At 47.7% G+C, this 12,844-nt stretch overlaps 1 protein-coding gene and 1 non-coding gene across 3 annotated transcripts in view; one reads left to right on the forward strand and one right to left on the reverse strand.

The window, feature by feature from the left end:
• Positions 1–11,800, forward strand: part of Zc3h12d (zinc finger CCCH-type containing 12D) — a 40,643-nt gene extending 28,843 nt beyond the window's left edge. For both annotated transcript variants that reach the window (XM_031380349.1, XM_031380350.1), the window contains exons 4-6: positions 4,194–4,428; positions 7,912–8,018; positions 9,001–11,800. In XM_031380349.1, the coding sequence (XP_031236209.1) occupies positions 4,194–4,428; positions 7,912–8,018; positions 9,001–9,800 (1,142 nt within the window). In that variant the 3' untranslated portion in view covers positions 9,801–11,800. The remainder of the gene's footprint in view (positions 1–4,193; positions 4,429–7,911; positions 8,019–9,000) is intronic.
• LOC116097943 lies at positions 207–345 on the reverse strand. The gene has a single exon (XR_004121609.1). It is a non-coding gene; the product is annotated as a U4 spliceosomal RNA (small nuclear RNA).
• Positions 11,801–12,844: the final 1,044 nt, after the last annotated feature.

Below are 12,844 nucleotides of genomic sequence, written 5' to 3' on the forward strand. Positions count from 1 at the left end.
CAGATCTCATTACGGATGGTTGTGAGCCACCATGTGGTTGCTCGGATTTGAACTCAGGACCTTTGGAATAGCAGTCAGTGCTCTTACCCGCTGAGCTATTTTGCCAGCCCCATGTCTACCCTTGATGGTGAGGTGTGTTTCTTGTATGCAACAGAAATATGGATCCTGTTTTTCTTTCTAATCCAACCTATTTTTTTTTCCTTTTTTCCATACAGACTGTCAAAAATTGTCAATGCCGACTATATTTCAAGTTGTCATGATGGGGTATTGGGAAAAGTTTTCAATTAGCAATAATCGTGCCTTGGATAAGCCTCATTGGCTACGATACTGCTACTGCTCAAAGCTTAATCCAATCTATTTTTATTGATGAATTGAGACCATTAATATTGAGACTTATCAATGAGGAGTGTTTATTAATTCATGTTATTTCATTGTTGTGGTATGTATGAATTCCCTCTCCCCTTTTATTAACTCCTTTGGTATTATTTATTCCTTTTATCTTTCTAGGTATAGTTAACCTTCTCTTTGATGGAAGTTTTCTTTCTACTGCCTTCTATAGAGCTAGATTGATGGATAGAAATTCCTTAAAATTGTTTTTTAATAATGAAATTCTTTTCCTTAGTCAATAATGATTGATAATTTTACTGGGTGTGGTAGTCCTGGCTGCCATCTATGGCCTCTCAAAATTTGTCGAGTCCAGGCCCTTCTGGCTTTCAGAATCTCCACTGAAAAGTCAGAGCTGAGGTTATTGGGGAGGTGGAGTTCTCAGGGAGTGAAGATGTGGTGTGAGGAGGGGCTCCTGCAGTCAGGCTGCTACAAAACCAATAGTAAGTCTGAAGAGACTGTAATGGAGGATGGGAAGAACAGTCAAGACTGCCTACCTGTATTCCAGCCAGGATGGCCACTGGGGGGTTCCTGGTAGAAAAAGTTTCTGTGCCCTGACAACTGACACAAGGAATGGAGATGAGCTGGAAGGGGAAAGTGAGAGGGTCAGTAGGAAAGACCAAAGGGGGCCCTGGGTCTGCACCAAGAGGTAGAGTTCTCCAAGGAATGGAGGTAGGGTGGGAAGAGGGGTTCCTAAAAGTAAGTCTAGAGAGACAGAGATGAAAGGGCCTCAGCCCCACTTTAATTCTTAAAGCTGGTTGATATTCTACACTATAACTAGTAGGACACTATGGTTTAAATAAACAGATTTTTGTTACTATTATTGTTATTATTATTAGTATTATTTATGTTGCCACCAAGGGGCTTGAACACAGCCTTCACATGCTACAGTGTTCTCCCTAACCATACTCCCAGCCCTTGCTGTTTTCTCATTCTGCTTGCTTACACAAGAGTTCAGGTGCTAAACCTTTATGGTCGCACTTCAGCCAAGTCAACAACAGGCATGGTGGCTACCTCTTGGTTATTCTGGAAAGTTTGCTTGACTTTTCCTTTCTGACTTTAGCCAAAGGTAGCCCTCTCCCTCTGTGTGTGTAACAATGTCTCATATAGCCCATGCTTGCCTCAAACTCCACATGTAGCTTGCAATGACCTTGGACTTATGATCCTCCTGTGTCTACGTCCATAGCACTGGGATTACAGATGTGCAACATCAGGCTTGGTTTATGTGGTACTAGGGGTTAAACCCAGGCATCATGCATGCTAGATAATCACCAGCCCACTTTGAATCATCTCTCCAGACTTTTAGTTTATTTTAAATTGTATTTGTGGTCACTAATAGATTCTTGTCACCTATTTATTTGTTTGTTTTTAAGTAAGCCAATATTCTCATGGATCATGTATGTTCTTGGATATTTCTATGTTAATGTAGATCTTTTAAAAAGTTCTCTTGATTTCTATTTAATTTTCCTTAGTCTTTATTTTTTATGATTAGTTCTAATTATTCATTTTAGTCTTTTTTGTTTTGTTTTTGTTGTTGTTGTTTTCGAGACAGGGTTTCTCTATGTAGCCTTGGCTGTCCTGGAACTCACTCTGTAGACCAGGCTGGTCTCGAACTCAGAAATCTGCCTGCCTCTGCCTCCCAAGTGCTGGGATTAAAGGCGTGTGCCACCACCGCCCGGACTCATTTTGGTCTTTCTTGATCGGAGACTTTCTTTCTTAAAGTTTGTTGATTTCTTTGTCAGTCTTTAATTTTCATAGGAAAGCTTGGTTTAAAAGGCACATTTTTTTGTTTATTTGTTTGTGTGTATACATGTGTGTGTGCATGTGTGTGCACATATGTGTGCATTTGTATGTTCATGTGCACACATGCAAGTAGAGGTTGGAGAAGAGCTTGCAGAAGTCAGTTCTCTCCTGTCATGGGAGTTGTCAGGCTTAGCTGCAGGCATTGTTACCCAGTGATCCATCTCACCAACCCAGTCTGATCAGATACATACCTGTATGTGTGCTCTGGGTTTCTTTTCTAGAATGAGGCTTCTTCCCAGAAGCAGGGATGACCTTGGGCATTTACTGACAGTTTTCCTTTCCAAATCACCTTCTTGAAACAGACAGGAAGCAAGGCCCCTGGGTCTACCACACACCCCAGTGGAAGGACAATGAGGACTTTATTCCCAGAGAATAGCACAGTGAGGCCATTCTCCTTGTTAGCAATGTCTTCCTCTTTTTTTATAGAGATAGTGGTGGACATTTACTGGGCTGTGGCTCCCTCAACACTGTATTGTTGTCTCTGCTTTCTGTCTTCCTAAAATCTGTCAACACCTGAAATCTGGCTGCCATCTCCTAGCCACTTCCAATGTGAGTGTGGCTGTTTTGTGCCATTCGACTATTGCTTCTATACGATTCATGTCCTGAGTTGGATCCCTGGGACCCAAGGGGGAGAAGGAAAGTGCCAACTCAAAAGTTGTCCTCTGACCTCTTTACGCTTATTTATTTATGACAGAGTTTTGCTATATAGCCATAGCTGGCCTGGAACTCATTTTATAGCCAAATTAGTAGTAATTCTCCTGCCTCAGTCTCCCAAGTACTATGTGTGCTAACATACTTGGCACACACACACACACACACACACACACACACACACACACACACACAAAGAATAAAATTGGCCACATTGAGATAAAAGCTTTGGCCCGCAAACAAACACCACTGCCAAAAGCAAACAAACAGAAATGAGAAAGTGTGAGAGAAAGAAGAGTCTAGACTGCCGCAGGCTGTACCGTCCTGAAGGCCTGACCCTCCTGTCTCTGCTTTCCAGTGCCAAGTGCAGGCCACCACGGCTCATTTTATGCAGCGAGGGATTAAACCCCAAGCTTCATGCAGGTACAGGGAGGCACCGTGCCAACTCAGTCACTTCCCCAGCCCTACACCTTACATTTTACTCGAAATTAATGAGGCAGGAACAGAAACCCACAGAAAGATGACCTAGTTCATAAATAAACCTTTTATATAAGAAATCCGTAACTGGGCAATAAAAATAGGCAATGATGCTCGATCCCAAGAATAACCAGAAATAAATGCAAAATAAAACCTTGTAAGGGATCACGTTATGCCTAGCAGGCCAGAATATATTTTAGAGATCTGCCCCGGGTGGTTCCCTGAATATCCATGCCAGAGACTCTCTGGCTGAAAGTAGCAAGCATGTGAGCATGCGCAGACCACATCACCATATGGTAAGGGAACAAAGAAACCATTACAGAAGCATGGGTAAGGAGTGTTTCATTGGGTGAAGTCTAAGGCAGGACCACACTGGAAATGGTCCTTTCGCATGTGTATTTGTGAAAATAAAAGCGAAGGGAGCTGTCAATATTACGTTTTATAACAGGTTATCTTAGGGGAAGTGAGGCTTTGGACCGGGATGGGCCGCAGGGTGTTCCAGGCAGGGCACACCCCATTCTGAGTCCATGATGCTTTTTATTACAAGTACTTTAGGTGTATTGTACTATGCACTTTTGTGTAGTTTGAGGCAAGGTCTCCTGTAACCTTGGCTCCTGTTCCTTCTGCATTTACTTCCCGATACTGGGACTGTAGGCATTAAATGTTAAGTCAGCCTTGGTGGTGAGGATGAGAATCCCAACACTCAGGAGGAAGAAGGGGGAAACTGTGGGGCTGAAGCCAGTCTATAGCCCCTTAGACTCTGTCCAGCTCTGGTGGGCTGGAGCAGGGATGGAGGCAGATGGCTCAGGGTGGGTTCCTGGGCTAGGCGATAGGTCCTTACACAGAGCCTTGAGTCAAGTCTCCACCCATGGCCTCAGAGCAACACGTGCTGGAGGAGCTGGAGCGGCAAGCTGTGTTGGTATATACCCCATCCCGCAAGGTGAACGGGAAGCGAGTAGTCTGCTACGATGACCGTTACATCGTGAAGGTGGCCTATGAGAAGGATGGCATCATTGTCTCCAATGACAACTACCGGGACCTGCAGAACGAAAACCCGGAGTGGAAATGGTTCATCGAGCAGCGGCTGCTCATGTTCTCCTTTGTAAATGACAGGTAAGGGGTAGGGATCAGCTTCAGGCCAGGGATCAGCTCTGTCCCGAGGGGTGTCCTTTCTCTTGTGTTTGTTTCTCCTGAAGGCAGCACTTTGTTTCAAGTAAGAGCCTTAAGTCAATCGTCGTGCAGAGCGGGCTTAGTGGTTAAAAGCACTTATTGTTCTTACAGAGAACCCCAGGTTTGGTTCTCAGCACTGACACGGTGGCTCACAACCGACCCTAACTCTCATTCTAGGGGATCTGATGACCTCTTCTGGCTTCCACAGGTACTAGGCATACATGTGGCACACACACACACACACACAGAGAGAGAGAGAGAGAGAGAGAGAGAGAGAGAGAGAGAGAGAGAGAGAGAGAGAGAGAGAGAGAGAGAGAGAGAGAGAGATACACGGGGCAGGGAGGGAAGGGGCAAAACACTCATAGAAATAAAATAAAAATAAATCTAAAAAGTAAAAATTAAAATGAAAAAAGTTTTAATGGAGGAGGGATTTCAACTATGTGATGTGTTCTTTCGAGTTTAAAAACACTGCCTGAGGCTGAGAACGTGGCTCAGTGGTTAGGAGCACTTGCTGCTCTTCCAGAGGACTCGGAGTTCTGTTTTTAGCACCCAGGCCAGCCACCTCACAATCCTCTCTAACTCCAGCTCCAGGGGATCCAATACTTCTGGCTTCCAAAAGCATCTCTACTCACATATGCAGACATACACAGTTACACATAATCAAAATAATACAAACGAATCTTTCAAAAATACCAATTGAGGCACTCTTTTCATATCCCAGGCTGGTCTCGCTCGAACTTATGTAGTGAAGGATCACCTTGAACTTCTGGTCCTCCTGCATCCACTTTCTAAGTATTACACTGGCCACTGTGTCCAGTCTATGCCATGCTAAGCATCAAATTAACCCAGGGCTTTGTGCATCCCAGACAAACATTCCACCAACTGAGCTTCAAGCCAAGCAAGCCCTTTGGTTTCTGTTCCAGGCAAAAATCAATTGACTCTTACTCTGTGATCTCTGACTAGCCTCCTGGCATGTGGTTTGAGATGAGGTCTTTGACCCTATAATGACACAGAATGCCTGTTCAGTCGGTGTGTTCCCAGCATGCTTGGGATGATCCAGGGGTGGATGGGTGTAGGAATGAATGAACAATAACTATGGGCCAGGCAAAGCGGGGTCGAAAGGAGAGAAAGAGGCTCTCCAAGTGGCATTCGGTTCACTTGAGTATAAGAGAATAGTGCGTGATCCCAAAGCCGGGGAGGTGGTGTAGTACAGTGGAAAGAGCTAAGGCTTCGGACCCTATGCAGTGATTTCCTCAGAGGCTCTGCCCTGCTGAAGTAGAGTGGACCCTAGAGAGAACTGTGTCCTATACGGGGTAACAGTTATTCCTGGGGACAGGTGTGGACATGCCCCTTCCCCACTGCCACCTGTTCTTGCACCTGGGAAGCTATTCCCCCCTGAACCCAGGACAGATGTTTCAGCAGCTGCACTGTAGTCACCCCCACTGTCATTTCCAGATTCACCAGCTAGAGGCTTTCTCTGTCTAGCTTCTCTGTCTCGGACCGAGGCTTTTCTCGGTCTAAGCAAATCTGGCAAGTCAGGAAATGAGATTCCAGAAATCCTCACTGAGGGCTCATGGGCCATGGCTGCCTCTAGCCTGGTGACAGCCAGGGGCCCTCCTAGCCAAGTCCTCCTAATGCCTGGCTCTCTGCTAAAGAGTAGGAGGTCAGAAGGCAGGGACCGACAGCCTGTGAGTGAGGGCGCCCGCCTCAGTGCCCTGGGCATGTCCACAGGGCCCTCTTGGTACTCTTGGCAGCTCTTGCTCTGAGAGAGAGGGGGTAATCCTCTGAGAACTTTTAATAACTGCAGTGGGCGGCTCCTCAGATTCTTGATCAGGTCCCAACTCTACAAAGAAGCCAGCTGTGTGGCTGGAGCTGAACCCTGGAGTCTGCACTGGGTCAGAGATCACTCAGCTCTGCAGGGTGGGACTCACTCAGCCTTTGTGAGATGGTAACTGTCAAAGGCAACGCTTCTCCCCATTTCTTCCACCAGAACTTCATCACGGATTGGAAGGGGCTCCTGGGGACAAAGGGATTTATTGGAAATGCAGGATCTTAGTAAATGGGAGGGCCTCTGTTTGTTTGTCTTTATTATTTTTTTCCCCAGAGGCATTTTGTTTCTGTGGCACTGAATGCAGGGCTTTGTGTACATTTGGTAAGCACGCTATCCAAGCACATTGGTACCCCTCCCCCAACCCTTTTTAAATTTTATTTTGAGCTAGTGTCTCACTAAGTTACTCAGGCTGCCCTGAACTTGCAATTCTCCTTCCTCAGCATTCACAATAGTGGGATTACAGGTATAAGTGACTAGTGCCCAGCTTCTGAGCTATTTTAGGTTCTGCTTTGTGCCCTGAGCATTTGGAAAACACAGTCCCTTCTTTGCTGAGGTTCTGTGCCAGAGAGGAGGAGCAAGCAGGAGACAGGCAGGCATCAGAGGACCATGTGTGCAGGGCCAAGACAACCCCAAGCCCAGAGGTCCCTCCACACCCAGAGTTTGTAAAGAATGGGGCTATTGCTTCCTCTGCTTACCTGCTGGTGTCTTAGAGTGTCAATATTGACCCTGCATCTGCAGACACCAGAGATGAGAGGCATGGTATAAGAGGAGAGGGTGGTAGGAGTCTGTCTTGATTTCTTGGTCTATTGCTTTGATAAAATACCCTGATAAAAAACAAACTTAAGGGGGTATTTTGATTCATGGTTCCGGATTACAACCTATCACAGTGAGAGGAAGTCATAGTGATCAGAAGCTGAGGCAGCTGGCCACATCACTTCTGCAGTCAACAAGAAGAGAGTGATGAATGCTTTGGCCCAGTTCACCTAGTTCCTTTATAGACAGTCTAGGATTCTAGTTCTAGGGAATGGCACTGCCCACAGTGGATGCATCTTTCCACCTCGTTTAACCCGATAAAGATACTCTCTAACAGGCATGCCCAGGACCTGTCTTCCAGGTTATTTTCAGGAAGTTGACAGTTGAGATTAACCATCATCAAGCCTGAAGCCTCTAAGGGGCTTACATAGTTCCCACGCCTCCTAGGAGCTGTCTGTCAACTCCTTGGACTTAGGGTGATGGGGAGGGGTGGGAGCCCAAGCATCAAGCTCTTCTTTTCTTGCATAAAAATCACCTAGGAACTTGTTAACGTGTAAATTACAGGAAAAAAAAAATCTAATTCTGCCTAACAGGGGCCGCGCAAAGCTTCAGTCTGCATTTGTGTAAGAAGCTGTAAGATGATTCTGTACCCCCTGGCCAGCATTGGGAGGGGCTGTGGTGAAGGGATGCTGTGGTACACAGACCTTCTTGGTTGCATGGTCGTGCCATCTGGGTATTTATCCTCTTGGGTGGCTCAGGCCTCCTTCTCCCAAGCCCCCATATAGATACCAACGGTAAGTCCCATTCGTTCTTGAAGTGGCCCCTCTGTGGTTATTTTTCAGGTTCATGCCTCCCGATGACCCCCTGGGCCGCCGTGGACCAACACTAAGCAACTTCCTGAGCAAGAAGCCAAGGCCCCCAGAGCCGTCCTGGCAGCACTGTCCCTATGGTGGGTAGCACCCAGGTTTGATGGGCTCTGGCAGCAAGTGGGAAGCTCTAACCTGGCAGACAGCAATCTGGCTTCCAGCCCAAGCAAGTTCTGCCCTCAATCAGCTACCTGACCTTGGGGAGAAAACTTGCATTTCCAGACTGCAGTACGCCAGCAAGACTACTCTAAGGATGAACTGACACCCATGAGGGTTGGATGTAGAGCCACACTCAGGGGGCACAGATACATCCTCTGCTCTTACTTTTAGATACTTCACGACATCCTTGGTATATGCTCTTAACCTGCCCCCTTGTCTGGTCTACTCCCACCCTTACCAAGTTAGTCAATACTAGCCATTCAGAGTTAAGGGTTTCATCCAAGCTAACTGCCCAATAGCTCTTTCCCTATCTGCCTTGTCAAGGTATTTAGTGCTCCTGCCTTTTGGGTTTATGAGCCTTCTATTAGGACATGAGCGACATTCAAAATCGTTTCTTGTTAGAATTAACGTGATTGTCCTTTCGGGCTGGCCCAGAATGTCGGGTTGAAGTGATTGGGTTTAGATGGTCAATTATTTGGTACTCTGCCCACCCCTGTCAGAACAGGTATAGGGAGAAGGCAATTGTTAATGCGGGAGAGGGGGATGTGCCATTAGTGGAAACCGAGGCAGTGCTAGATGCAAGATCTTGCACCACCAGCAACCCTACTGCGGGTTCTAGTCTTAATGTCTAGTCTACTCCTGGGGAGGTAGACCTAGTTTGGCCTCAGACTCTGCTCAAAGAAGTTCCCGATTTACTTGCTTAGCTGGCCTTGGGGGTTACAGAGCTCTGGGCACTGTATCTTTCACCCATCCCAGAACACTTTCCACCTCGGTCACCTTCCAGACCTGAGTCTTTCACGGGGTGGAAAGCAGCAGTTGAGGCCTGGGGAAGGACATGGGGTAGACATCATAGCCTCTGCTCACCCCAGGTCTCATCCCGCGTCCCCTCCACCCTACCTCTTCTAGGCAAGAAATGCACCTACGGGGTCAAGTGCAGATTCTATCACCCCGAGAGACCGCACCACGGGCAGCTGTCAGTGGCCGATGAACTCCGTGCCAAGACGCGGGCCTGGCCAGGTGGTGGCACCGAGGAGCCGTGGCCACCGAGTGCCCGGAGCCGTCCCGCATCAGCCCGGCTGCTTCCCAGGGAGCCCAGCGCGCACAACCTCCCGCCAGCCCCGCAGCCCACGGCCCTGGCAGCTCTGAACAGGAGCTTCGCTCGACTGACCTTCAACGACACCGTGGCCAGCGGCGTCACGTCCCGGTCGCGTGGGCCAGACTGGATACCCACGGATGGCCCCACGTCCTGGGCCTCGCCTTCCCTTCGCGCTGGCAGTGCTGCCACCACAGGGTCGGCAGGTCTGCGGAGCCTTCGGATTTCGAACAGCCAGCTCTCTCCGGGAGATCTCGGGTCCCCTATCTGCCCACAGGCCCAGCTGTCGGACAGACACTGTTCCAGGAACATGCACAGTGACCTGCCTCCCCAGCGCAGACCGCTGGAAGACCCGTGGGCCCTCCTGCCCAGCTCCTATCGTTATCTGAGCCACTCAGTCTGGGCCGAGTCGGCTTGTGACGAGGACACCTTTAGAGGACCTTCGGGGTCAGCACAACCCGCCGCCAATGGCGGGGGAACACGCGCTGCGCTCTGCAGCTTCTTCCCATCAGACCAAGAGGACCCTGTGATGGCCTCGGATCCTCTGCTCTCAGACATGACTATGCTCACCCTCCTGCAGAGATCCCAAAAGACTCCGTTGGGGGATCCTTAGAGGATATGTTCATAACACTGCAAGGGGTGGTGGCCCAGGCTTGACTGGCAGCTTGGACGGATGGGATACGAAACGCTTGTTAATCTGGATGTGTCATTGTGGTTGGACGCATTTTCTTCAAATGTAGTCGGTGGGAGACTTCTTTCTCATCCTCAGTGGTGACTACTACTCGTGCGGATCTTGGGGATGCTCCCTGAAGACAGGGCCTGCTGCATAAACAGGCTGATTTTCGCTGTGTTTGGAAGGCTTTGTCCAGAATACATCTGTATCTGGTTCTAAGCATCCACAAATATTTCAGCTGGTCATCACCGTTAATTAAGGCGATCAAGCTGAGTCTGATATAAACTCTTGCTGTGTAAGTGTGTGTGTGTGTGTGTGTGTGTATGTGGTGTGTGTGTATGTATGTGTTGTGTGTGTGTATGTATGTGGTGTGTGTGTGTTTTGTGTGTGTGTGTTTAGAACTCCAGAAAGCCATGAGAACTTAACATGTCATTGTAGTTGAAAGATTGAAAAAGGCTGGTAAATCAATCTTGACTTTTGTGGTGTCAAATGATGTTTAACATATGTGTTCAGGTGACATGGGAAGGAAGGTATTGCTGTCTGAGTTTTTAAGTCACTATTGCTAATTTCACTCATAGGGGACCCCAGCCTTGTTGTGTAAATTTTACTGTGGAGCTGTCCCAGGGGCACCTGACCCTAAGGGTCTTCTCACTGGGGCTTTATTCTTTTTGTACATACATACCATATTACCCAAATATCACAGCACACACACATACACAGGCACACAAACATGAACACACGCACATGGCCTTGCTCAAGACTCAGCCTGGCTTTTTTTTTTTTTTTTAAATCAGCCTTTCTTTGTGGTGATTCTACAAACTCTTCTAAATTGTACCTTACAGAGATAAGATTCCAATCTACCCACCACCCCCTCAAAACAACAACAACAACAACAACAACCAGCTTCCAGGTGGGTCAGCAGAGACTTGGATTCTGGCGGAAGTTTATTGCAACTTTACTTAGTTGTGTCTCCTAGATAATGTTTGGCTCTGGGTTTTGAGGTAAAAGAAGCTCATTCATTTACAAGGGACAAGAAATGATCCAGTGTTGCTGGGGCATGGGCCCAGCATTCGGAGGCAGCACCCACATGTTTCAGTTGCAGTGGTAGCCTGCCAGGTTGTAACTCATTTGTTCATGAGGGGGTTGGTAGTTCACTTAGTCAGAGAGAGCCAGAAGGGACCTGCCAATGGGAACTCTTTGCTGAAGCCTCCAGGTCCCTGCAGTGTGATAGGCACATTTGGGAAGCACCCCTTTATTACTAGTCATGTTTGTTGACATAGCAAATGTATGCCTCAGGAAAAACACTTGTTGCGGTATTCATGGTAAACTTGACTCCTTGGCACCAGGGAAGCCATATGGCGTCCTGGAAATCCTCCGTCTTTTAAAACCAACTTCTTAGCGTGGCTTCTTACAGATCTGTTCCTCACTTCCTTTTCAAAGCATATGCTGTTCTCAGAGTGTTGCTTCTTACCTTGAGTCCCCTGTCCTGAAGAGGGTCCACTCTTTCTAGATCCTCTGAAAGTTTTTTGTCTCGTGTGTGTGTGTGTGTGTGTGTGTGTGTTTCCTTTTCAAAAGACTGTTAGAGCCACTGTGTGATTCCCTGTCCTTCTTCCCTGCTTCCAATCAATGCATTGCAAAGTTACAGTTGGAAATGTTTAAACTGCTTCCTCTGAAGGCAAGTTTGAGTTTTAGTAAGCTGTAAAGCTATTTTATTTGGTTCACGGTGATTAAGAAAAGTACAAGAGGGGAACAGAGGTGTGTGTGTGTGTGTGTGGCGGGGGGAGAAACAGCACATCTCAGATGTAATCACCTTTGGAAAATTCCAAAGTCTTAGTATGTCCTTGTGACACAAAACCGTGGATGAGAGACACAAATGGACCATCCCTCGTTGCATAGCTGTTACCATGCTCCAAAAATAAACCACTTTTTCCACACCTGGACTCCATTGTCAAACCATGTGCTGATTTCTCATGTCAGGTCTCTTCTCCACTGTTCCCCACTCCCCCAACCCCAAGTTTAACAGGATGGGTGAGAAGTCTTGGCTAATGTCCAGTTTCCGTACTTCCTCTCTGGGGGCAGGGCGGGGCAGCTGTGATATGCTACAGTCTACCTTCCCCTCCCCCCGAAATAGCTGGACTCATCACAAGTTAATGAGCAGGCTGTTCCCAAGACCACGGGCTGCTCATCAGTTTGCTAGACCCAGTTCCCACTCCAGATCCACCGAAGAGTCTCCAGAGAGAGATCCCTCTTCGAAACCCAGAAGCAGAGGGAGTTCTCAGTGTCTCTCCCCAGAGGGACCAGGCTGCACTTTCCCCTGAGGCTCCATCTGGTAGGAGGTTTGAAGCTGAATCACAGAATTTAAGTGTTGAGCAGTACAAGCAAGAAAAGCTGCTTCTTTCAGTACTGTTCTCAGTAAAAGTGAATGTCAGCTTCAGTTTGATGTGAAGTCAGATGGAGCGCCATGGACCAGATGTCGACTGGCATGGGTAGTTTGGATGAAGCCACAGGGGCTGGTAGCCTCTGAGAGAAAAAGTCCCCTAATGGAGTAGAAGGGAGTGTCAGAGATCTTAGGGGTGGGGGAAGGGACTTTAAGGAACAAGGAAGGTACAGGATTTAGCGACTTGGAGCCATTCATGGGCATCATAAATCCCAGCATAAGGGGGCTCCAGGGAGCCAGCCTCAGGTATGTAATCCATGGGGTCTGGTGCACAGTAAAAGCATAGGGTCTCTTTTAAATGACTACGAATTTCAAGATGGTGACAGCGGAGCATTAAACCAAGCACAGGGCTCTTCTAAGTAGAGTCCTGTGTAATTGCACAGGACACCTTCTATGAAATTCTAGAAAGAAGGTAGGCACAAAGAGAGCATTCTCAGCACCCAGGGTGAACTCACAGCAAAACACTGAGCGATAAGAGGCCATTCATTGGGCTGGCCGGTAAGGGCACTGTCTGCTCTTCCGAAGGTCCTGAGTTCAAATCCCAGCA

The sequence above is a fragment of the Mastomys coucha genome, unplaced genomic scaffold, assembly GCF_008632895.1.
Source record: "Mastomys coucha isolate ucsf_1 unplaced genomic scaffold, UCSF_Mcou_1 pScaffold2, whole genome shotgun sequence".
In the NCBI taxonomy this organism is placed as follows: Eukaryota; Metazoa; Chordata; class Mammalia; order Rodentia; family Muridae; genus Mastomys; species Mastomys coucha.